This window comes from Vanessa atalanta, chromosome 9 (genome assembly GCF_905147765.1).
Source record: "Vanessa atalanta chromosome 9, ilVanAtal1.2, whole genome shotgun sequence".
Lineage (NCBI taxonomy): Eukaryota > Metazoa > Arthropoda > Insecta > Lepidoptera > Nymphalidae > Vanessa > Vanessa atalanta.
Genome location: NC_061879.1, coordinates 4580470 through 4604906, shown reverse-complemented (window position 1 = coordinate 4604906; position 24437 = coordinate 4580470). Strand labels below are relative to the sequence as shown.

Below are 24437 nucleotides of genomic sequence, written 5' to 3'. Positions count from 1 at the left end.
CGTGTATACATTTATTTTGTAGAATAAAACAATTTACTAGACGATGCCTATTAAAACCAAAACAATTTTATTTTTATTATTTTTGTTGTTCGTATTAATAATAATAATATTATACTAAAATAAATAAACACAATTATTTTAAATCACACTTTATTATTTTGTATAACAAAAACAATTTCAACGTTAAGATTATATTAGTCTGTCTTTGGAAATTTGCGATATCTATTTTCCCCTCAAAGCTTGAATGAACAGTGGGTATCGCAATAGCCCAAAGAGTGGCCCAGAAATGAGGATCGTACCTACATCTATCATATTGCTAGGCGACCCGTATACCATTGAGCTACTGGAGCTTTAAGCTGTTTACTTAAAACTCTAAAGAAGTGCATTATTCCATATATATTATTATTCATCATATATTATTGTATTCCAATTCACTTCGCGCATTACATCCCTTAGCTCAGCACGATATATTATAATCGAGTGCATTTTACCGTACTATGTTATATCTTAGACAATATTTGTAATAAATATTAACATAAAAAATACTATTAAACATATAAAATATATAAGTTTAATTAGTTTTACTATTCAGTCAGTCAACTTATATCAATTAAAAACATTATTTAAGATTTCAGTTCAAAGGCCTGATAACTTCTTTTGCTGTGATTCCGTCAGCTCGTAGCCTGGACAGAAGTGATTTGTATACAACGGGAGCAAACGGCAGTACAACACCTCTTTGTTGAATTTCCCCTGAAAATAACACAGTAACATATCATATTATATGAATTTATAGTTTATTATGATAATAATATAATTAAAACAAAGCACAACTACTCTTTATTGTAGAACAATTAAATATTTATCGGTACAATAAGATAGCAATAGATATAACATTGTATACCGTAAATTTCGTTTTCATTTGTAGGTATTGTGTCGAAATATGCGATCGGTAATCAGTCTCGATGGATATTATGATTGTGAAGTCTCACCATCGAGCACCATCTTTGCAGCGATGGCAGTGGGCAGTCCTACGGTTCGCGCCATCGCGGTGTGCGAGGCGGGGTCTCCGCGCACCGTCATCGTCACCTCACGTCGTTCTTTCCTGCCGTCGCTCCATGTCACACCGATCTCGTGTCGAAGGACTACGAAGTCAGTTTCATCTTTTTCTGAAAAAATAATAATAATAGTTTTATTCACATGATTATCCATTCAAATCTTTAGTTGATTTGTGAGAGTGAGGAAATGAATGAGAATTCATTTTTTTTTGCGCACAAACCTGTGCGCTATGACATACATATATATTTTTTTATCTTTTGTAATAGGACGGAACGACTTCCGTGATTATTATGATTCACGAGTATACCGTTACATATTATTTCACTTCAATGCGCGGAGGCTTCTTCCCGATATTTTTTAGATCACAGAAAGAGAAATACATGGAGAGAGCTAGAGTATGTTACCTAATTGCAACCTCTTCCCTAGGTAATGTGAGACGGTGTCGAGAGGCGATCCGCGCTTAACGACTGGTTCATCGTCTAGCAGGCCGAGTGATTCCAACGCCTGCGCACCTGCGCTGCCAATGCGCTCCGACAGGCGAGTCCTAAGATTCCCATAGAAGATCGACGAGTCCATTAAGCCGAGGAGCTCGCAAGCAAATTGCCGCTATGAAATACAAACACCAACATCAGTTTCCTTTCAAATCCATATATATCTCCTTAATAATAATACAAATCTTACCCAAGTTATTTGTGGACCTTCGGGGTGTAATGTCGGATGAGGGTTTGGATCAACGAAACCAAAAAGTTGCATAGCTTTCATGGTTTCAGCGAAACCTGAAATATCTTATAATTAGTATTTTGCCTTACAGTCATAAATTTATTCTTCCTTAGAAATATTGAAACCAACAATGACATTATTAAATTCAAGTTTTATATAAAACAAGCAAAAACACAAAAATAAAAAATTATCTTCTTCATTTAAATAACGACATATTTACAGTAAACAAACAAACAAGTAAACAAAATATATCCAAAGAGACCTTTGTATCGAAGGGTCCCTCTAAACATGGTGTGCGCATCTTCAATCCCATACAGTGAGGAATATATGGTGCTGTCTCGGTTGGGAAATCCTTCGAACGCAAAACCTGGTAGGAAATCAAGATCCCGCGCTACTGACATCAACTCGCCACCACTGAGAACTTCTACGGCCTAACAAAAACCGAAAAGGTATTAATTATCAATTACATATCTCTATCCACATCATACGAATACAATTATACCAATAAATATAATTGATGCTTGAATCTTATTAAATATTAATATAATTAGTACAGAGTTTATTTTACACTGGAAATTAGCTTTTCCATCCTTTCAGATGAAGCATATATTTTAACAATTTTCAACACCATTTATATATTAAGTAAATAAAATAAAAATGAGACGTTACCTGCCCTTTACTGAGGTACTTGGCCCCAGAAATAGTGTTAAGTAAAACACCACGTGGACTCCAAGAGAATTTATATCTCAAAGCATTGTCACTATATTCTGGCGCAGGTAATCCTTAAGAAAAAAATAATTTTCCCATTAAAAAACTATAATTCATATATTCTATCATTTTTATATAATATTCTAAAGTTCTCACCTCCACAATATGATACGAATGAATCGACTCTTCCGCCGTGGTTCTGTACGTCATGTATGCATTCCAATGCCAGCAAATGATCAATACCAGGATCTAAACCTACTTCATTTAACAGTGTCACCCCGGCATCTTTAGCGCTGCAAAATTTTGCTGGTAATAAATTCAGTAAATCTAACATTGAAAAAAATCAAGACATTTTTTTTAATTTACTCTGAATTCATTAAAAATAACATTTATTACAAATATGAATAAAAATTTAAGAAGAAGTAAAAGAGTAAAAACCAGTTGCTATTATAGCAAATCGATACGTTAAAAAAAATCACTCATCAACTAACTTATGTATGTCTGTGTCAACTAAAAGCTATTTGTACTTTTGTCTCGTCATTAATATGGCTGAGGTGATAGAAATATTCTTATATAACCCGGTTAAATAAATTAAATCAAGGTAATATATAAAATCCCAACGAAAATAAAGCGGTACTCACGCCTCATCTAGCTCTTGCACCTCGGGGCGCACGTAAGAGGCGGTGACGAGATGCACGCCGGCACGCACACAGGCGCGCGCCACTGTGCCGTGCAGGTCGTACGGCAATAACGACACCACCACGCGCGACTGCGATACCAAGGCACTCAGCGCTGCCTCGTCGTTCGCCTCCAGGTACTCCGACCGGATGCCGTACCGCTCCGCTAACGCGTCCGCTTCTTCTTTAACTTGTGAGGCTGCAATATGGTTTGTCCGTTTGTATATCAACATTTTTTATTTAATAAGTTATGACTTTTGTTAATTTTCCAAAAAAAATATCGTACAATTGTAATGTAGCTGACTTACTTATTAAGATCATTGATGTCGGTATAATATTTTGGGTTAGTAAATTTTTACTAAACAATAATATCACAAACTATTTTACTAACCAATAGTTACGGCGACATTCTTGTCTCTTGCAAGATATTCGACTACAGGCGCGGAAACGAGACCACTGCCTAAAATCACAACTGGAGATTGCTGGTCGTTTCCTTCCACCTTATGGCGGGAACGGCTACAATAAATAGTTTGGTTATTATATTTATTGAAAAAAAAATTGACATAATTTATATATAAATGGTATATAATATACGGTTCTTTTATAACGTTTAATTTTTTTATCAAGTAATGTTAACTTATAATAACAAAATCATAGAAACTTACTTATTAGCCATGCGAAGTTCGTTGATGTATTCAAATGAAGATGTAAGTTTTCCGTTGCTGGTAATGATAGCCTAAAATAATAAGAAATGTTTAAAGAAGTTCAAGGGTATTATCTTTTTTAATAAGTAATAGATCACAAGTGAGATCCAGTAAATAAAAACATTATTGGGTTCCCCCGAGTGTGGTAGTGATGTAAAGAAAAAACCTGCAACATAAATTAAACGAAAAACTTACTCCTTGTACAACAGGAGTGAAATTATGTTCTTCCAGCGGCCGAGTTGCATCAGAACTCATAATATCTTCAGCGTAAGGGTAGAGCAAGTCACCAAAAAAGTCCGTCGATTCTCGAGGTAGTTGTGTGGGCATGTTGTCAATAGAACAAACTAGCACACCGGGCCCTTTGAAACTGTGGAATATTTAAATAAGCATGTTAATAATTACTTACCTGTTTTTCTTGAGAAGACATAATTTTATATATTTTTCACGCTTGAGGAAATGTTACTGTTATTTATAGCGAATTTCGCTTTATTTATAGTGTTATTTATTTTATATTACAGCAAATAGTTTATTATGAATGTAATTATTTGTTCTTATTGTTACAAGAATTCAATCTCGTATGTTTATAAATACTTTGCATGTCGGAGCAAATATTCAATAGCACAAAGATAACATATGCCCTATAAAACTATATTAATCGGACGATAACCTCACCACTTCACCTACTATCTTTTGATATACTTATTATTAAGTAATCTAAAGTATATCCATCAAGATATTAAAAAGGTACTTCACATACACGCACTTCAAATACACATACATAATCTCACACGTGTGTGAGATTAAAAAAAAAAAAGAAATTAAAAGATCTCGATTTATAAAAAAAACAAGTCTAATATCTTGTCATTGAATTACAATCGATTTCAATAGTAAATAAAATAAAACAGTTTGTATTTCTTAAAAGCTATTACACGAACCAACACGTTAAAAAAATTTCACCTCTTTGTGTCCTTATTTCTGTCGGCGTCGTAGAGACAAAATGGTGTGTCGATAGTAGTACATTCATTCATAAACTCGATGGATCCACCGGGGTCTGCTGAGATGTCGCAGATTGCCAGCATTCTATCATACCAAATAGCTTTTTCATAAATAAAATATAATTTTTCAAATAAAAAAGAGATACGATTATGACACTGCGTTTAATTTAAACGATACAAAATTATAATTTAAATTTTATAAAATATATACCTAAAAATTTCTTGTCCTATCTTATTTAATAAACAAAATTCGTAAACAATCCATCGATAACTCACAGCACATCGAAGGCAACTCACATATATATCTACGAATTGATATATATAATATACATTGGCACTGTAAACAATAATAACCATTCCTTATATCACACCAATGTGTCACAAACCTTGGGAGCTAAGATATTATGTCCCTTGTGCCTGTATCACTAACGCTACAAACCGAAACACAACAATACTAAGTACAGTAGAATCTCTATTATCCGAGCTAATTGGGATAATCGAATCCTATTTCGGATAATCGAAATGTTACTCACATTTGGACAACATCAAACAAAAACAACACCTGTTCACATAAAAACTGTACAGTCTGTTAGAATTAAAATATAAATCACCAAACAATTAAAATGATATTTTTATAAAAACAAATTTTATGACGGCTGCAACGCACCAACGTTCGGGTAGCTAAGCGATCGGACAAACTAAGTCAGCGTTCGAATAGTTGAGGGTTCCAGCAATCGAGATTCTACTGTATTGCTGTTTGGCGGTATATGATTACTGGATGGTACCTATCTAGACGAGCTTGCACAAAGCCCTACCACCAAAGAAAACTTAAAGTGCTTTCCGAATCATTTAAAAATATATATTTTATCTTAAAAAGATGGCCATTACCTGTGAGGTAGAGCTGGAGCGCCAATACTCTTAGGCAGCCACGGGGTGTGTGATGGCATAAGCAGGTGCTTAGCGTCTGGAATCGTCAGTAGCTTAGGGCTGTCGACAGCCCAGTAGATGCAGTTCACCAGCACCGACGTGTAGGGAGCTATCTGTTCAATCATATTGAAATAGTTATACTATAATTTTAATACATAGCCATGGTTACATGAGCTATGTTCATATAGCTCATGTAACATGTGAATATTAACCGAAATCTTCGGTTAATATTCACATGTTCTAACGCAGTCGTTATAGCAGGCCATATCTATATATGTATGTATGTATGTCTCTTTCATGGTGCAATTGATATTAATAAATAGGTATTTAAAAAAAATATTCATAATTAGATAACGATCAGAACTACTCACCTTTTGTGCGAAAACAGATATGTATCGTTCTGGATGTTCTTCATATTCCTGTGGATCGTAACCTCCTCCATTTTTTCTGACTAAGTGGTGCCGTCTTCGAACCTCACAACCATAGATTTTATTTGGACCTTAAAGAAATAATTGATTCTTAAATACAGCATTTTATTTACACAGCACGCGGTACAATGTAAATTTTTAATAAACCAAATTTAATAGAATATTATCAGTGTTACTGCGTGTGTGTGTGTGTGTGTGTGTGAGCTGAGATGGCCCAGTGGTTAGAACGCGTGCATCGAAATTCTGACATATGTGTATTCCGCCAATTCCGCATTGGAGCAGCGTGGTGGAATATGCTCCAAACCTTCTCCTCAAAGGGACAGGAGGCCTTTAGCCCAGCAGTGGGAAAATTTACAGGCTGCTAATGCTAATATTCTATGCTTACTGTTGTGTATCTTTAAAACTCCGTTACTCATTCGTAAATTTGTAAAACTTACTTACGGTGATCCGCTGATCACAATAGCCGCTGAGATAGTCTTTTAGATTTGTATGTATATTCGAAATGTGCTCATCTCAGAAATGGACTTTCTGACTCTTTCATTTAATTAGCTTCGCGTTTGTTTTAAAATATAATAGTTCAACAGATGAACTAATATGTGGGTAACAGGAACAGTTAGAATTTTAATATTTAACATACGACCTTTAAATTGTATATGTAAATTATTCTGAAATTCAATGATAATTGTAATCTAGAAGACTTACTTAATAGAAAAATTGTCTGACTTTATTTGGAATTGTAGTCAATTGCAGTTATTGAGGATATGGTTACAAAAACAGAAAAATAAAAAAATATTGCACGGTTTGGAGATTTCCATATCTTCTCGAACAATGTTCATTCTGAAAAAACTGGGCTTTTTTTTCTAGGTAGTCATTAATTCTGGTTAAGCACTGGATTTAGCCACATACGTCTTTAAATATAGGCTTAAAGACGAATATATTTATTTCATTGTTATTTAATTATAATTATACTCTGTGAGTTTTAATATTCTATACTACGTATATGTACTTATATTCATTTTTTTTAAATAAATATTGGTACATATTAGGTACTGTAATAAGGAAAGCAAATATAGGTAGCAATTGTAGCAGTTATCTAAATCCTAATCAAATGTGCCAAGAGGTATATTTTTGTTATTATATTTCTTATATTTATCATAGTTTTATCTAATGATTAATTCGACTGTTCATGATTTGATAGCTTTAACTTACTGCCGTGCTCCGCCACCTTCCTTAACATTTCGGGTGGGACGTATTCATGTGGCAACTCATGAAATATTTCTTGACTACCCTGAAAAAACAAAATCCATTTCGTCATATTGTAAATTAAATGATTACTAATTAATTTTATAGAACGCATAACATTTTAGATAACATATTGATAAATATTTGATTAATATTACTATAATTATATATATACATGTACGAGCATATACATGTATTATATATATATTATTATTAATTCCTCATTAAGTCCTATCAATATTTATTACGTATAATAATCAAAAACAGTCTTATCTGTAATAAAAACTAAAACCATTTTGTATAATACTCAATGATTGATTGTTGGCATCATTTTTTTGTTCATTCTATAATTTCTCCTGCATTAGAGTTACATATTTAGTATAGTATGAATAATTCTGACCTGAGAGACATTTCCTGAACCAGTAAAGACGAAAGTAAGCGGTCCAAGTGATTTAGGCATCATCCCTAGTGCGACTTCGTAACCTGCGTCTCGAATCGCCTGACGAGCCATGCTTGAGCTCCGGTAGTTGTGGGCTGGACCTATATGCTAAACCAAATATAATGTGTTATTTAATCATACTCTACCTTTTATTTTTGTACTTCCTATATAATTTAAACAATTGTTTCGTCCGAATAAAATAGGTAGGTATATAAGAAGAGTATTTAATTTAAATATAATATAAACCAAAATGGGGAAGCTTTTACTAAAAAATGAGGACTGAATGCCTGAAGGTCATAAATGGTATGACTTCTCTACCGGTCAACCTTTAATTAATGTTTTATTTATCAGTTATTTAATTCGTTAATTAACCAATTAAACTTTATGTTTAGATACATTATCACCCTATGAAAAAAAATGTTATTAAAAATTATAGGTTATTAAGGTTATTAAAGAGGAACCTAGTAAATAGGCAATCAAATATTATATATACTAATATATATAAATAGTGTGTAAATCTAGTAAATACGTTGTAAATTTTGTATAAACGTTGACCTTTTGAAGAAAGGCTAGAAACTGTTATATTGTCTGTGTTTTAAAATATTGAAAGTTCAAGAATGTAAAAAAAGGCACGATACATGTGCTAGCGTGCTGTGCAGGCGGAGTGAAGAAGCACCTTAGGCATCAGATGACTAAGGCGCTGAAACGGTAACAAAAATTTAAACATTCCACGGAAATGAGCAGTTGGGACTGTTTATTTCTAGATGTCATTACAAGTGTTATTGCAGAACTCATAAAAATATTTTTATAATGGCGCTTATATTGTGAGGAACAAAGAATTGCCGAAATACAATCTCGCTTTACCCCGATAAAGGGCTGCGCGCTGTGTAAGCCGTACGATAAGAGATAACGATAGATGGTAAGCTGAGTGGGGTATGGGCGTTGATAAAACTTGGCCCAATAGATACTGATTTCTATTATTAGCAGATTTCTATTATGACATTCTTACTTTTACTGGTACAATTGTATAATTAAGGCGTACAGTAGGCTGATAACAATAGCGTATTACCATGAACGGTGTATGATGTCCCAAAGCGAGCAATCGTAATCCAAGTCCATGCAAGATGTTAATCATACCGGCTACTCCGGCGTACTTTCCAAATGCTACAACACGATTGCCCGCGTCATCCATTAGCTTCTCGTAATCTATTAAACGAATATTCTGAAAGAAATATGTATATATAAATAAGAAAACAATACAAAACCTAATTTATTTTAAACCAAGTGTGTATAATTGCTTGAAGTGATAGTTTAGTTACTCCATTATGGCGTCCTGAAAATTGCATTTGTCTAAATTATGAAATAACAAGTTTTTTTAAAAAAAGGAATTCCAGTCAAAAATTGAATAATCATTCTTAAAATATGCCTTTCAAATCTCCAGGAGATCTAAGTAATTAATTTCGTATTCACTATTACTGAGTAAAAATAAGTTACCTTAGCCAATATAGCATCCAACATTGGCATATTTGCTTCTTGAGCCTTGATTGTGTGTGAAAAGAAGCAATAAGTTTTGTTAGGAATCAAAAGATCGATTGGAGTTTGTTTAACACCAAATATTACACTGGCTTCGCTGATGTCTTCTCGTACTATTGCTCCCGCATTTATATATGACTAAAAGCAAAGTTAATAAATTGCTTAATCATAATATATAAAAAAGACGTAATCGTTCTACACGAAGTAGGCTAATTAATTCATCGTAAAAACGGTTTAGGGTAAGTATACCTATTTCTGAGGTGTCCAAAATTAGAAGATGATATGCGAATAAAATTTCTAAGAAATACTATTTGTAATAAAATCAAGATGACAAATTACAGGTTTCAAATGTGCAGTCGATCAGTTCCCATATTTTCTACGTGCTTTTGAGTTATGCATCTAATGTTTTGTGTTTGTGTTTCCATAAATGTATGTTTTTAATTTTATCAAAAAATATATTTATTTGTTTTCTAATTAAACTAACGTATAAGTATCGTTATTCTAAATACCGCAGAAAATAAATACTTACTACCTATTTTAGCTTCTTAGAAAGATTTCAGTAACCATTTTGCTTGAGTTAATTTAAAAAAAAAAAAATACATAACGTTTACAAATGTTCAATGAATACATACTCAATTAGTAATGTAGTACGTAATAATAGTATTGTCATAGAATATAGATAATGGTGCAAGTAGCAAGTTAGTTGTAATATTACCTATCAGACTTACATTATATAGTTCCTTCTTTAATTTATAGTAGTGAAAAAAGTATTTTTATAGTTAGGAAGTGTAAAAATAATTAAATCTACCTGCATAGGATACGCTCTGCGATTGGAAGGCTGCACAATAACTTTCACGCCATTTCGAACAAGACGATTGACATTCATCGGTGAGAACGGAGCTCTCCTCTCCCATACTGATTGATCTTCTCTCCGAATTGCTATTATTCTTCGATGCTAAAAAAACAACACAATTAACTTCTCAATGTTTAATTTAAGATACTACTAAATTCATACTAATATTTTAATAAAAAGGTGTCAACAGCAGGAGCAAGATATGATGATTACATTCTCTAAAGTATACATTCCAATAGTATAGATACCTCTCCTTACTCATAATTTTAAAATTACACTGATAATTTACACAATGATCAAGTAAACTTAATGCCGTATCTTGATCATTGAGTTACCTCATCTAAACTATCCTATCTACCTATCTTCAAGTAGTAAATAATACATTAATTCCTTCCATTCAATATATGGAAATTAGGTAAGGTAGTTACAAAAAGATATAAATTAGGCAGGCGGACGGGTCGATAGGCCATCTGAAGATAAGCAGTCACTATTGCCGAGAGACATTGCCACCAACGTTGGAAACCTTTACCTGCCGTTACGCCGAGTCACTCATCCTTCAAACCGGAACACAACAAAAGAAAGTATTGATGTTTGGTTGTACAATATGTTCAGCACATATTCTGGTGTGGAGGGCGGGAGTGGTACCTACACAGACGCACTTGAACCCCTTGATGATCACATAAACGAAAACTCTACTCTACCCTCTATCTTCTTCTGTCTTTCTTGGCTTTAATAATTTAAATACAAATCATACTTCTTTATTTGTTTGTTTGAGGAACGTTTGAGGAGGAGCCGAGATGGCCCAGTGGTTAGAACGCGTGCATCTTAACCGATGATTTCGGGCTCAAACCCAGGCAGGCACCACTGAAGTTTCATGTGCTTAATTTGTGTTTATAATTCATCTCGTGCTCGGCGGTGAAGGAAAACATCGTAAGGAAACCTGCATGTGTCTAATTTCAACGAAATTCAGCCACATGTGTATTCCGCCAACCCGCATTGGAGCAGCGTGGTGGAATATGCTCCAAACCTTCTCCTCAAAGGGAGAGGAGGCCTTTATTCCAGCAGTGGGACATTTACGAGCTGCTTATGAGGAACGTTTACAAATCAGCAATGTGAGTACTGCCAGATTGCGGGGTATTAAACGTAGTTATATAATAAAAATAATTATATAATTTTCACTTATTCACCGAGACTCGAGAAGATGAGTAAAGAGTGTGAGTAGTGAGTAAGTTTTCTAACAAACACTTGTTAGAAAACTTTTTTATTTTTATTTCACTAATTATATGCCATTAATTATCTTATGAATATTAAACAGAGACTAAAATTGTGTTATAACAAAAGAAAGCTTTGAAAATTATTGCTTGCATCCTAGAGTTTGAGCAATATAAGCATAAAACTAAGTGGTTCTACCAGTATGAACCCCGGTAAATCCCGGTTTCCTATTAACAGGAACGACATTTTTACAGAGCCGATAAAACAAAGATTAGTTTTAAGTGAGTTTAGTCAAAATAATTATAAAAGGTATAATTTGCCTCAATCTATGATTATAAATAATATTTTATATTATATTTGGCGCCTGTCAGTATGCCGAGCTGGTTAAGTCGTTAATGTAGCTTATAATATATATAATAACATAATTTATAAATTTTATAAATCTGCAAACTGTAATCTATTCTTAAAAGAAAGAAAGGTTCTTGCTTTTTTTATGTTATAGGGGGCAAACGAGCAGGAGGCTCACCTGATGGAAAGTGATTACCACCGTCCATGGACATCTGCAACACCAGGGGGGTTACAGGTGCGTTGCCGGCCTTTAAGAAATAATTTCTTGAAGGTTCCCAAGTCGTATCGGTTCGGAAAAACCGCCGGCGAAAGCTGGTTCCACAGAGTGGTTGTGCGAGGCAGAGGTGCTTGTATTATAACTTTTCTTTTTATTAAGAAGAAGTTAAGAAGATGACATAATATCATAGATCTCCGAATGCAGTGTTAATTGGTAAAGATCGGATTGATCGGATAAGTGGAATTAGTTGAAAATTCAGTTGACTTATCATGAGTCGACACTATGATTTAGTGAAGGTTTATGTCTCGGGACTATCAAGTTGAGACTCGAAGGTTGCTTGTCGAAATTGTATGATTTAGATGTTATCATCTACATCATCATGATACAATTTGTAAATAATAACTATAAGTAAGTAAAGTCAACTGTTTTATTCGTCGAAGTTTTATTCTCCTATTCTTTCTCTTATAGTGACAAATCCTATCTTTAGTAGGGCTACAAAAAATACGGAATGTTTACTACGTGTGAATAAAACAGCACGCATTGTTTTTGGGGAAACTTAGAAAATATTCTTCATAAAAGTGTGTATAATAATTTTACTATGACTGTATTTTAAAATATATAAAATGTTATTTATCAAATAATCTGGCATTGTGATATGAAATATTATGCATGTACTATTTTATGTTTTACGTTAAGTATTACTAAAATTATAATTTTTTTGATTAATCTAATTAAAAAAAACATTCCACATCCTGTTTATTTAAAAAAAGTTTTGAAGTCTTGTGTCCCGGGCCTCTGAAAATTTCAAGTCTGGGGCTCTACTCAAGACACCCTTGTCAAGTTTTTAAATAACCATTAACTTACTGCTAATACATCTTACAGCTTATTTCGGTTATGTATTGCATAATTATGAATTATTTTAAAATACACCTGAACGATGTTGAAGACTATAATAATAAACAAAGATAATTGCTGATTAAATAAACTATTGTTGCCATCGTAATACGTTTTTTTCCTTAAAGTTAGGTATTAATATTATTAAAAGATAACATGTTTTAAATTATTACTGATTAATTATATTTATCGTCTTATCATTTATCAAAGTATCCACGTTATACAGTAAAGCATGGTGTTGCTAAAATATATAAGAAACTACAAATCGCGTATATGTACAAAAATTAAAAAATATTTTATCAATTTAACATGGCTGAAGCAAAAAATAAAAAGGTCCTTACTTAAAAATATCGAGATTATTTTACATTATAGCTGAAATAACTACCTTTTAATTTTCCAGCTATGGCTACTTCTCATAAAGAGATGAATTTTATTATTAAATTAGTTTATACTTAGTATTTTTACAACATTAATTAACTTATTAAGTACTTATCTTTTAGTTCATGACCCACTTTAGTTAATCTAACATTAACATTGCAAAATATAAGCGCCTCCTTAGGATTGAAAATTATTTGTAATAAAATAAATTATAGCATAAAAATTGCGGGTATATTGAATTTTGTGAATTTCCAACAATACACTAGATTTTGAAAAACATAAAAAAAAATCCCGTTTGTTTGTTCCTTGCTATAAATTACTTATAAATAAACCTGTGTATAACAGTTTAAATTTTTATAATGTTACAGCAAAACAAAATTCATAAAATAATAAATATCTTGGCTGGGTGGGTGGCTATTCCATTTTTAATTAAAAAAACCTTTAACGTAAGCTGAGAAAATAAAACACAATGAGTAAATAATACGTACCCTTGCAGTAGAATAATAGGCGAAATGCTTTACCACCTGCCATTTCGAACGCAAAGCTACAGTTTTATAAAACATTTTATTTACATATATTATAATTCTCGATATAAATGCTACCTAATTATAAGAAAATTGATAACAGTAAGAGACGGCCGTTACACTCGTAATGATGTATATGAGTAATCTATTTGTGTTTTATCGTCCCGATATCTTCTCATTCTGAACAGCTTTCTGAAAACAATCGTAATTTCGTTTATCTGTACACGATTAAACATTTATTATTTACTACGCCTATTAAGATTATTTTATTGATAAAAGAAGAATTAGTATTTACCTTATTGATTTTTCACGTCCATATACATATATTTCATGTACATATATGGTAGATGTTACAAATTGACTATCTTCGTGAAGTTTAGAAACTTAAAGATATATAGTTTTAGATAATAAAATATGTGTGGTAATAAATCTATGTGGATCTCAAATTACAGATCCACGGTGAAAAATGTAATAGTCAATTATTATTTAAAGAAAGAACTTAAAAGTGTAGCTACTGAAAATGTTTTGGCAGAAGCTCTAACAGAAAATACGTTCTGGGCTGAGCGTTCAACCAGGGCTTCTAATACAGGACCTAATAATCAACAGACTAATGTGCACACTACCCATTAGACCCACGAGGCAATTACTATAAAATATTAATAATAATCACGTAGCGCGAATTTGAAACTGGTAGACATAGTCAAAACGCCGGGTATAATAATAAAAACTTAATATTAATATTTAAAATAGATAAACTAAAGAATTACTAAACAGTTAACTATAAACCAATACCGTACTTTGATAATGTAGTTATCTAGTAAGTATTTACTACGTCATGTCTTTGATTCTTTCTCGCAACCCAAAGAGATATATGTATGTATAAAATATTACAAAACTAAGATCGGGTGTGTATGGCCTAAGTACCGAACACTAGTTATGTAAAAATTAAACAAAGTCATATTTAAACGCCTGAAAAATTTTCGTTATTAATAGATACACAACTTTCGGATTTTGGTACCTGAGGATATTAAGACCTAGTTAAGTGAAATTTGTGATAAAATGAAATATATCCCACAAATTCAACAAGTTTTATTATTACTCAATCGTGTAATTAACTAAAAAATTTAAACAAAGAGTAGAATCTTCTGCTTAAAACTAAAACAATGAATAACTTGTTTTAAAACTCAATCTGTAGGCCTTATATCACTGTATGGTAAAAAGGCCTATAGTTTAAACTTATAAGTATTACTATTAGTAATCATTAAAGACTTGGTCCTTTGACATTGGATTAAAACAATTCAGAATTGCAAGCAGGTACGTACTAATGATAAAATCTTGCACACCGGCTGAACGTTGAACTGTTATTAGATTTAATTTTAGTGTCACCAGGTAGAGTAGGTGCTGAAACTTAGCCTGAAAATGTGCCCCATTAATCATCATCAGATTTTTTTTTAAGAACTATGCTTTAGCGTTCACCTTTGCATTGAGAAAGAAAGACAATAACTGAATAGTATTTTCATACATATATAGGCATGTCAGACAACTCATACAAACAAAATAGTGGGTACGAATTCAAAGGCGTTAAAGAAAAATCTAATTTGTGTATTGAAAATCGTGTAACATTTGCAAATAATACACTGTCTACTTTACTGTTCTAAGTACGATACGACGACTAAGACAGAATATCCCCACAGAGTTTTTTACGAAGGCTTTTTTTTATTAAAAATACAAGGAATAAAACTTGATCCGAGATTAATTGGATTGATAGCAACCTTTAAAAGAGTAGTTCATTTTAAAATAAGTATTTCTCTTTTATAGAAGTCATACTAACGATATAGCAAATTATATCTATTATTTATATGCGTTTATTAGATAATGCAAATTTTTCTAAAGCATTTTTTATTTTTGTGTTGAAATTTTAAACTAAATATACTAATGTAAAGTTTAGTCAGTTACATAACAATACATACAAACATATTGTTTATGGTTGAATTATATTTCTCCTCAAGTTAAAATAGTAAAGAAATAACTTATTTCCCAGTGTCAGAAACGATTGTAAAAATTTACGAAAGTCGAAATTCCTGACAATTGTGAACTGACACTTGACAGATCAATATGACGGTGACAAATAACTCATCCGTGTAAAAAAGCTCTAAGGCTAGTAACAAGGCATGTATAACAACGTCCAACGCATTTAGAACGGTTAAATCTAGTAGTATCTATTGAATATTCAGTGCTTCTATTTCGTAGTTCACACTTCATAATTTAAACTTAATTGATAAGTAGTTTGAAGTCCAGTCGTAACAGTGGTAATGTCGCTACTTGGAAATGACATGTTAATATATTTGTTAGTAACAAATTAACTACATTTATGAAAGAAATATCTCCAACTGTATAGTCAAATCTGTGTGTTTTACAAAAAAATTATATCTTAATATTTGAAATGGCTCGCTACTTGTCAAGGGATAAATTGGAAGGGTTTGAAAAGTACAAGGTTAGTATTTTCTTTCAATATTATTAGTGATCGAATATACATTTCGTTTTCTTTTTTATTTAAATTGTTGTTTTGGAATATGTATATAAAAAGATAAGAAAACGGCAAAGTAATATACACCGGCTCTGAACACCTAATCATGTTTTTACATATTTTTTTAAAATATTTATTTAATAATATTTTCTATTTTCAGTATAATTCAATTGATACAAGTGTATTAAGTAATTATGTGATGCACCCCTTTTGGAACTGGTGTGTTCAGGTAAGCAAAATCATGTATTAAAAATTATAACAAATATTATATAGTACTAATAATCTTATTTATATTCAAATAAAGCTTATTTTGTTTAGTTACAACACACAAAATTGCAGTTATGTTATAAGATAAATATTACTATTCAATAATAGGAATGAAAAAGAGAGAATCAACCAAAAATATATAAACATTTATTTATTAATCTAAAAATAATATATATTATAGTAGTAGAGTATTTGTGCTCATACTATAATTCACAAATATATAGTTAATAGATTATTTCTTAAACATGTATTGTATTAGCGTTAATATCATATTTAATGTTATCAGTTCTAGATTAACACATGCAGAGGCCCAGGGGCTATATTTCAAGGCCTCTCTTGTTCTAACTTCCTTACATGTATATTTTACTTTACTTTATAATATTATTTTAATAAATGTAATAAATATATTTTGCCCATTGTCAGTTATTTATATATGTTTTTTTAATGATTTGATCTTGTGTGATAGTAATCATTTGCAGCATAAATAATACCGATACTTATTTTTATTATTTAAGTGAAATTAAAGTTCATATTTATTTTCACATTTGTAGTAGAATAAATGTAGCAGCATGAGAATGTATTTAAATAATTATTATTAACACAAACTGAAATGTTGCAGTTTTGTCCGGTGTGGGTGGCACCAAACCTTTTAACATTTTCTGGCTTCCTACTGACAGTCCTTAACTTTTTATTGTTCTCCTACTATGATTATGGATTCCATGCCCTTACAAAGGAAAATGCCACCAATGATCATATACCCAGCTGGGTATGGGCAGTCTCAGCAGTTAATTTATTTGTGGCTTATACACTTGGTGAGCATTATAATTTTAGTCATTCATATTCCATCTGATTAATTAAGCGAAATGTAATCTAGATGCACAAAAAAATCTCATCGTAGGATTATACACATACATATTTTATTTTAAAATTATAAGTGTGTATTATGAACAAAAAATATAGTCACATTTCAAAAATTGAACTTTGTCCAAGGTCTTTTTGAAAATAGGTAAAAAAATTAAATTAAATATAAAAGCTACTACTATGAAAATCTATGTATTTATAAACTTAAAGAATCCACCAAGAAGAATAAACAAGCAACACAATATTTATTTAGCAATAAAATTTTATATATTGACTAAATAATTTATATTACATTGTTACAATAATCAATAATATTGCTCCAAAATAATGTATTTGTCTAATAAGGCAATCTCTCATTCTTAGTTGCCCTTTGTTATCAACATTATAATGTCTTACATTGATAACTATAGTTAACAAAACATTGCATCCTCTTCCAGTTTTGATAACAAATGTTACTAATACATATTAAACACATACTAAAATTGTTTTCTTGAAATAACTCATCTTAATAAAAGAATAAATATCTTCAAAAAGATACAGATTATCTTGATTGCTTTTACTTTTTACTGATTTTAAAAGTTACAACATTATCAAAGTAATAAGTACATTTTACGATGGGATATATATATTTTTTTATTTTCCTAATGTGCAATACACTCTTCACACATTATCATTATATTACTAAATAATAAATTTTCATTACAAAGATGCAAACATGTATTAGTTATTAAAATAGTAATAAGAAGGTAACAGAGCTATAGAAAATCAACCCATAATTTTAAATATGAAAATGAAGTAAAATAAATACTATAAGAAATAAATTGATTCCTAAAGATTTTACCAAGTCAGACTTGGTCAATTTAATCAGTAATAGTAATTAAATCAGTTTTTGACGATTAAGACAATGAAATATAAAAATTTCAGATGGTATTGATGGTAAACAAGCTCGAAGAACAGGTAGCAGTGGTCCATTGGGCGAACTTTTTGACCATGGTCTTGATTCATATTCTACAGTTCTGATACCTACATGCTTATACAGCATATTTGGAAGGTATGATCAGAAATCTCATATTTTCAAGCAAACTTTTTTTATTTATTTAATTTTGATCCTTGAATTTATATTTTTCATTGTTACAGAGATGAGCTGAGTCCATTAAGATTTTTCTTTGTAATATGGAATATATTTTTGAACTTCTATCTAACTCATTGGGAAAAATACAACACTGGTGTTATGTTCTTGCCTTGGGGATATGACTTTACTATGATTGTAAGATATCCTTGTATTGTTTAAATTTTATAAATATATTTTTTTATTTTGTCTTTTTTATCAAATGATGATTTGAAAATAGTATCATAGTATAGTATATTATTAAGGTCTATGGTTTAACATTTTGGCCACTTTGAACAATTTACTATTTCTAAGTGAACACTGAATTAATTAGTCTATAATAATATAATAACACATGTCAGAGTTCCTGCATCCTGTTGTTGGTGACGTCGGTGACGGGTCCCCGTGCATGGCACGTGTCATTGCCGGGAGGTATCACTCCTGGTATAGTTTTCGAAATTGTCCTCTACTTCTCTGCGATGATTACCAGCCAGACTATCATATTGTGGAATATTTACAAGTATGTATAATGAATATATATATATAAATAATAAAGATTTGCAAGCTGTTTTTGTAACCGTCAAAACAGAGATGCGAATAGTAGTTATAAGTATGAGACGGCAGCAATTTGTTTGCATTGCACGGGTTTTGTTTTGCTTTTCTATCAAAACAGAATATGACCATTTTGTCAACTTTATAAAAACTTAACTGACAATCTATAAATATTTGGATTAATTAATTTTTTAGTACTTAAAACGGGAATCCTCATTCGTAGATCATAATACATAATATATTACATATATTGCAGTTTCGATTTCAATTGGATTTCAAGTAGACTACTCACGTAGTAGTACTACTTTCATTACTTCTATATAAAAAATTAAGGGAAATACTAATATAAGTAATTTTCTTAATAAAATAAATATAAACAAAACCGTTCTTATTTCAGATCATATCGCGACGGCACCGGCAAAATGCGACCGTTCATGGAGGCGGTGAGACCGCTCATACCGCTGGTATTTTTCTTCGGTCTGAGCACTGTATGGGCATTGTACTCGCCTACTGATATTCTCAATAGAAGCCCGAGGCTATTTTACGTCCTCACTGGGACAATTTTCTCCAACATAAACGTGAGTTACCTTATCATAAAACAATTATGATTTATTGATGGTTCATACAAAACTTACCCCAATGTGTTTAATTAGTTCGTGAGGACACCCATATAACACTACGAGGATTATTAACATTTTTATTGTTTACTTTAAATTATACATCAATTCCAAATATGCTACATGATAGCAAGTGGAAGTCACTATTTGTATTAGCTTTGGCATGGTAAAGGCATGGAAATAGGATAAGATATAGCTACAGATTATAATAAGGCTATAAATTATTCTACTACCAAACTCTATGTACACTCTGTCATGTCGAAGGAAGAGTGAGCCAGGCTCACTCTAATTACCCGCACAAGTAATATTTTATAGAGTTCATATTTTTGCCTATTTAATAATTGACTCGTGTGACAAATATTTCCAACTGAAGCTATATTATAAACGATTCGTTTCCAGTGTCGTCTAATCGTATCCCAAATGAGCGACACGCGCTGCGAAGTGTTCAACGGGCTGCTGGTGCCCTACGCGCTGGTGCTGTGCGCCGTGTTCGGCCTGCGCGTGTCGCCCGCCTCCGAGCTGCTGCTGCTGCTGGCGCTCACTGCCACCGCCTCCCTCGCTCACATCAACTACGGAACCAAAGTGGTGAGGCCATTCGCTCTTCCTTGTATCATTTATTCAGGATCGTGGAAAGTGTATGACAAAGAAGACTTATGATGATCGCCACCCACCAAACGTCATTAGAGCAGCGAAGTGCAATAAGTTCCACTCCATAGATGGAACAAAATTTAATTGAATATGTAGATGACCTTTGTGTCCCCTAATATTTTATTAATAAATAATCTCTTTATAATTAAAATACTAACACGACAATTACTTTTAACCACCACAAGAGTTGCATTTTAATTTCTTTGTCACTTTAAGTTGTATGTTGTGTTTTCTTGTTTCAGGTGCAGGAAATGTGCCAACACTTTAAAATCTCATGTTTCCGAATCAAACCAAAGATAAAATAAGGTTAAAAATATTTTATTTACTTGTAATGGAATCTGGTCCTAATTATTATTAAATTATTATTACATTTTTATATCATCTACTATATGATATTAAGATGATTTGTTTTGTTAAAAAAATTAAGTTAAATTGGGTAAATTATTTATCAATAATAATGAAATTTAAAAAAGTGAAAGCTCTGTTCAGTTTATTATTTCAAACTATTTTATTCATAGACCATACGAATATTTCCAATTCAAAAATATGCATTGATTTATAGTGTCAGATTTGGTATGAGATCTATCAGTGTACAACTGGTACACACTTTGTACTGGTATGTCTTTGAAGCAATAAAAAATACTTCCTACTTATTCGCAAAGTATAAATAATTTTTACCATACCATATATTAAAAAATGTAGATGTTTCATGTGTGTCGTGGTAGATTTGATGTTATTCTCAATGTTATACCTCTGATAAGAATCTCTGCATTTAAAAATCTATGTTTAAATGAATAGTTATTTAACCACTAGTCATATGTATATATACAACATATCATAGACCTTTTTTTTTAAGAAAATTTGTATATTAAACTTGAAACCAAATAAATAAGTGATTCTGGTGTTTTGTTATATTGTAATTTATATTTTTATTGTTACTTATATTAGTAAAATATGTGTCAGGGCAAATGGAGTATAGTTTAGAGAAACAACTATCTATGGCAGCTGATATTGTATAACAATATATAAATACAACTGTGGGAAATACTAAAAAAGATACAGTTATGTGTATTTTGATGCGGGTTTATAAACTTTAGGACAATAGTTAAAAAGAAAATGTATAGCAATGTAGTACATCGAATTTGTATCTGCACAGAATAATTAATTATTCGTATTACATTTTTAGTATTTTTTATCATCAACTATTATGTTCGAATAATCTAATATGTAAATTGGTAATATCTTGCCAACTATATATAGCCAAATTATAAGTGGTAAGATTTTTTAATTTTAAGTTTCTCCTGCTTGACTATTAACATTCAGTATCAGGGTCACACTTAACACTATTCTTGTTTAGATATTAAACTGTTTTTATTATATTTTCTTTAGACTGGATAAGTTATAAACTAACATAGCCAATCTTTCGAAATAATATTTATGTCAGATCTAAATAGGTTTACGTAATCTTGTATAAAAATGACAGGAAAATGTTATTATTACAATTTATATTATATTATATTATGGTTAGGGAGCTGTTTAATGTCTCTGTCTATGCATCTTTGATGTCCGATAAATTATCATGTACTACCGATAAAGACCCTTATTTTTGAAACATTACTATTAACTAAAAATTGTTAACGCAAGGCTGCCATGCCGAAAATCGCAGTCCTAAAAGTCTTGCCATACGAGACATTCAAATCAATCTAAATTTTGCTCGCCTGCTCCATAATCATAAGATTCTAATGAGCTAATCTAATAGTGTGCCGAATAGATGTTAATAGCAATTTCTTAGTTGATATAGTTTTAATATTTAAAAAATTTAAAAACCTATATTAATTCAAGAACTATAAAATAATTTTTCATTGATTTGCCACTCAAAAATGTAAATAACATGCTTTATACAAAACAGCTTAGGGTACTAAAAGTGTTTATAGAACTGTTCACTTATATTAATTTTTTTAAGTGGATGCCTAAACAGTTTTTATTTTTAATAATGTTATCTAGTAAAAAGGTTAATGTTAAATAGGAAACTTAATGTATAACCTATTTTCTAAATTCTTTATCATGTGTAACTAAATAATTCAGGGCATTATATTAAGTCTTGGAATATAAAAGTTTTTGAAATGAGAGATATTAGTGTTTTCTAAATAAAGTGTATTATATTCTTGAAAAGGATTTGGGGTTTTTTTGTATGTTTTATAATATTTTACTGGTGTTTCTTCGATGCTATAATTAGCTTTTAAGGTTAGAAATGGAAAAAAAATGTTGCAATGTATTTTAAAAATGTTTTGTTTTGTTTAATTTGCTGGTTTGGGTTTGAGCGGTGATATATATATTTAGATTGTAAAATTCATTTTCATCTCAAATTAATCTACGCAAAGATTAATTTTGTATAAAACTGTAGAAAACTACTTCATATAAACCTACATGTAACCTGTATAACATGTTGACGTTATCGCTTTGAAATTAAAGCCGGAAAAGACTGTAATTTATTTTTAAGAAACAACTTCAATCTGTTTGTATTTGTAATTCAATTCACACTATAAAGTAGCAAATTAAATGATTAAATTAAAAACAGGCCATTTTAAATTGTGAATGCACAAAAAATGACAGGGATTTGAAGTTATTCTGGAACATACATATACGAAAAACACAAAAACGTAGTTTGGTATATTATTTTGAATGATTATATTTTATTAATTACTTTTTAATATGTTAAATATTACTATACACAAATATGCAGTGGCGGGGTAAGAATAAAATTTTATTTGGGCACGATCGGGGCTGATTTGCTCAATTCCGGAGCCCTAGAACTTAAGTGAACATTTTTCCCTTGTTATTAGTAAAAATGTTGCACATAAAATACGAAATAAAAAATTTCTCTTTGATATTCTTTTCGTACTTTAAAAGATATATGATATCAAAAACTGAGGTTAACATATCCTAAACAGGTTTTTTATCCTAAACTTTGGAACGCGCGGAGCCCCTTTAACTGACTGGTGGCCTACGTCGCCCACGGCCCACGCCGCCCAAGGCCCAAGACTTACGCCGCCTCTGCAAATAGGTGGGGTTTTTTTTAATGTACGCCTTTGATCATATGCTCAATATTGAATGTACCTGTTTATTTTTTAAGATATCTTCATAATACCAAATGTCAAAAATTATGTAATTCTGTATTTTATTTATGCTTTAAACGTAAATGGATTCGTAAATTATTTCCTAATACCTACAGAATAAACAGTTCCTAACTTGTTTAATATCAGTCTCAGTTTGTTATTATTGTTCAGCTAAATAAAATGAAACAAAATGATGTATTACAATAAATATTTTCAAATGTAGCTAAATTTTGTTGTCGATGAAGTATACTCAAATTTAATCTTACTAGATGGTACCTGTATACCACACAGGTTTTCTGATTTTGGTAATCAATTAATATACATATATGATGTTAATAAATTTCTTTTCTTTTTGCTGTTCTTTCCTATCACAATTTAAATTGCTTCGACATATTCATTAAATATATTAATAACAAAATGTTTGGGAAACTGAATTATTTAAATAAATTCTGTTATAAATCTGATTAATTTTTATTTTATTTAATTATTAGGTTTGCTAGCAGTTGTTACATTTTGATGATACAATTTATTAATTTACATACTAATTACTTTCTAAATGTACAACTATATTAAAGCAAACACGACATGTACGATTAATATATACATTCTGTTTAAGCGGTTCTAATTTGACGACAAAGTAAAAAAAATGATCAAAAAATTTTATAGTTAAACAACAATTATCTCATAGGTAAGTTATGTATTTTTTCCTTATGTATGGATAGTTTTTTGTTAATTTTGTAAGACTACACTTGCTTGTTATTTTGTGCTTCCATAATTTGTTAACGTCCATAATCAATCCCATCTGTAATTGCACATTTGACCATAAACTTCAGTCTTTGTGCAAGTAGCTGCCTAGGTATCCACTCATCACATGTTCCACTGCTAA

General features: G+C 31.0%; 2 protein-coding genes across 3 annotated transcripts; one reads left to right on the top strand and one right to left on the bottom strand.

Annotated features, from left to right (window-relative positions):
* Positions 1 to 139: 139 nt before the first annotated feature.
* Positions 140 to 13993, bottom strand: LOC125066144 (alpha-aminoadipic semialdehyde synthase, mitochondrial). Its single transcript, XM_047674078.1, has 20 exons — positions 13820 to 13993; positions 10238 to 10384; positions 9391 to 9567; positions 8966 to 9118; positions 7858 to 8004; positions 7425 to 7503; positions 6159 to 6286; positions 5749 to 5900; positions 4823 to 4945; positions 4061 to 4232; positions 3827 to 3897; positions 3553 to 3677; positions 3126 to 3360; positions 2641 to 2777; positions 2446 to 2558; positions 2039 to 2207; positions 1738 to 1832; positions 1461 to 1662; positions 990 to 1166; positions 140 to 750 (listed from the first exon to the last, which is right to left on the bottom strand). The coding sequence occupies exons 1-20, from the start codon at positions 13892 to 13894 to the stop codon at positions 632 to 634; spliced, it is 2796 nt and encodes a 931-aa protein (XP_047530034.1). The 5' UTR covers positions 13895 to 13993; the 3' UTR covers positions 140 to 631.
* A 2047-nt stretch (positions 13994 to 16040) lies between these two features.
* LOC125066149 (ethanolaminephosphotransferase 1-like) lies at positions 16041 to 23832 on the top strand. Of its 2 annotated transcripts, XM_047674088.1 has the most exons (10): positions 16041 to 16349; positions 16543 to 16611; positions 17269 to 17461; positions 18435 to 18561; positions 18648 to 18777; positions 18981 to 19138; positions 19568 to 19748; positions 20187 to 20216; positions 20254 to 20372; positions 20678 to 23832. In XM_047674088.1, exons 1-10 carry the CDS (start codon positions 16299 to 16301, stop codon positions 20733 to 20735), a joined length of 1116 nt encoding a protein of 371 aa, XP_047530044.1. In that variant the 5' UTR covers positions 16041 to 16298; the 3' UTR covers positions 20736 to 23832. The 2 variants fall into 2 exon arrangements, with proteins under 2 accessions (XP_047530044.1, XP_047530043.1); XM_047674087.1 differs by having other exon boundaries at positions 20187 to 20372.
* Positions 23833 to 24437: the final 605 nt, after the last annotated feature.

Bases quoted from the DNA above. Each gene is read 5' to 3' on its own strand.
- LOC125066144 (XM_047674078.1), bottom strand. From the start codon at position 13,894: ATGTTTTATAAAACTGTAGCTTTGCGTTCGAAATGGCAGGTGGTAAAG. The intron at 6,287-7,424 runs GTAAGTTAAAGC...TATTTCTTTAAG, and splicing joins GAAGGTGGCGGAGCACGGCA to GTCCAAATAAAATCTATGGT. The intron at 3,898-4,060 runs GTAAGTTTTTCG...TTATTATTTTAG, and splicing joins TCACTCCTGTTGTACAAGGA to GCTATCATTACCAGCAACGG.
- LOC125066149 (XM_047674087.1), top strand. From the start codon at position 16,299: ATGGCTCGCTACTTGTCAAGGGATAAATTGGAAGGGTTTGAAAAGTAC. The intron at 16,612-17,268 runs GTAAGCAAAATC...GAAATGTTGCAG, and splicing joins TTTGGAACTGGTGTGTTCAG to TTTTGTCCGGTGTGGGTGGC. The intron at 17,462-18,434 runs GTGAGCATTATA...TAAAAATTTCAG, and splicing joins ATTTGTGGCTTATACACTTG to ATGGTATTGATGGTAAACAA.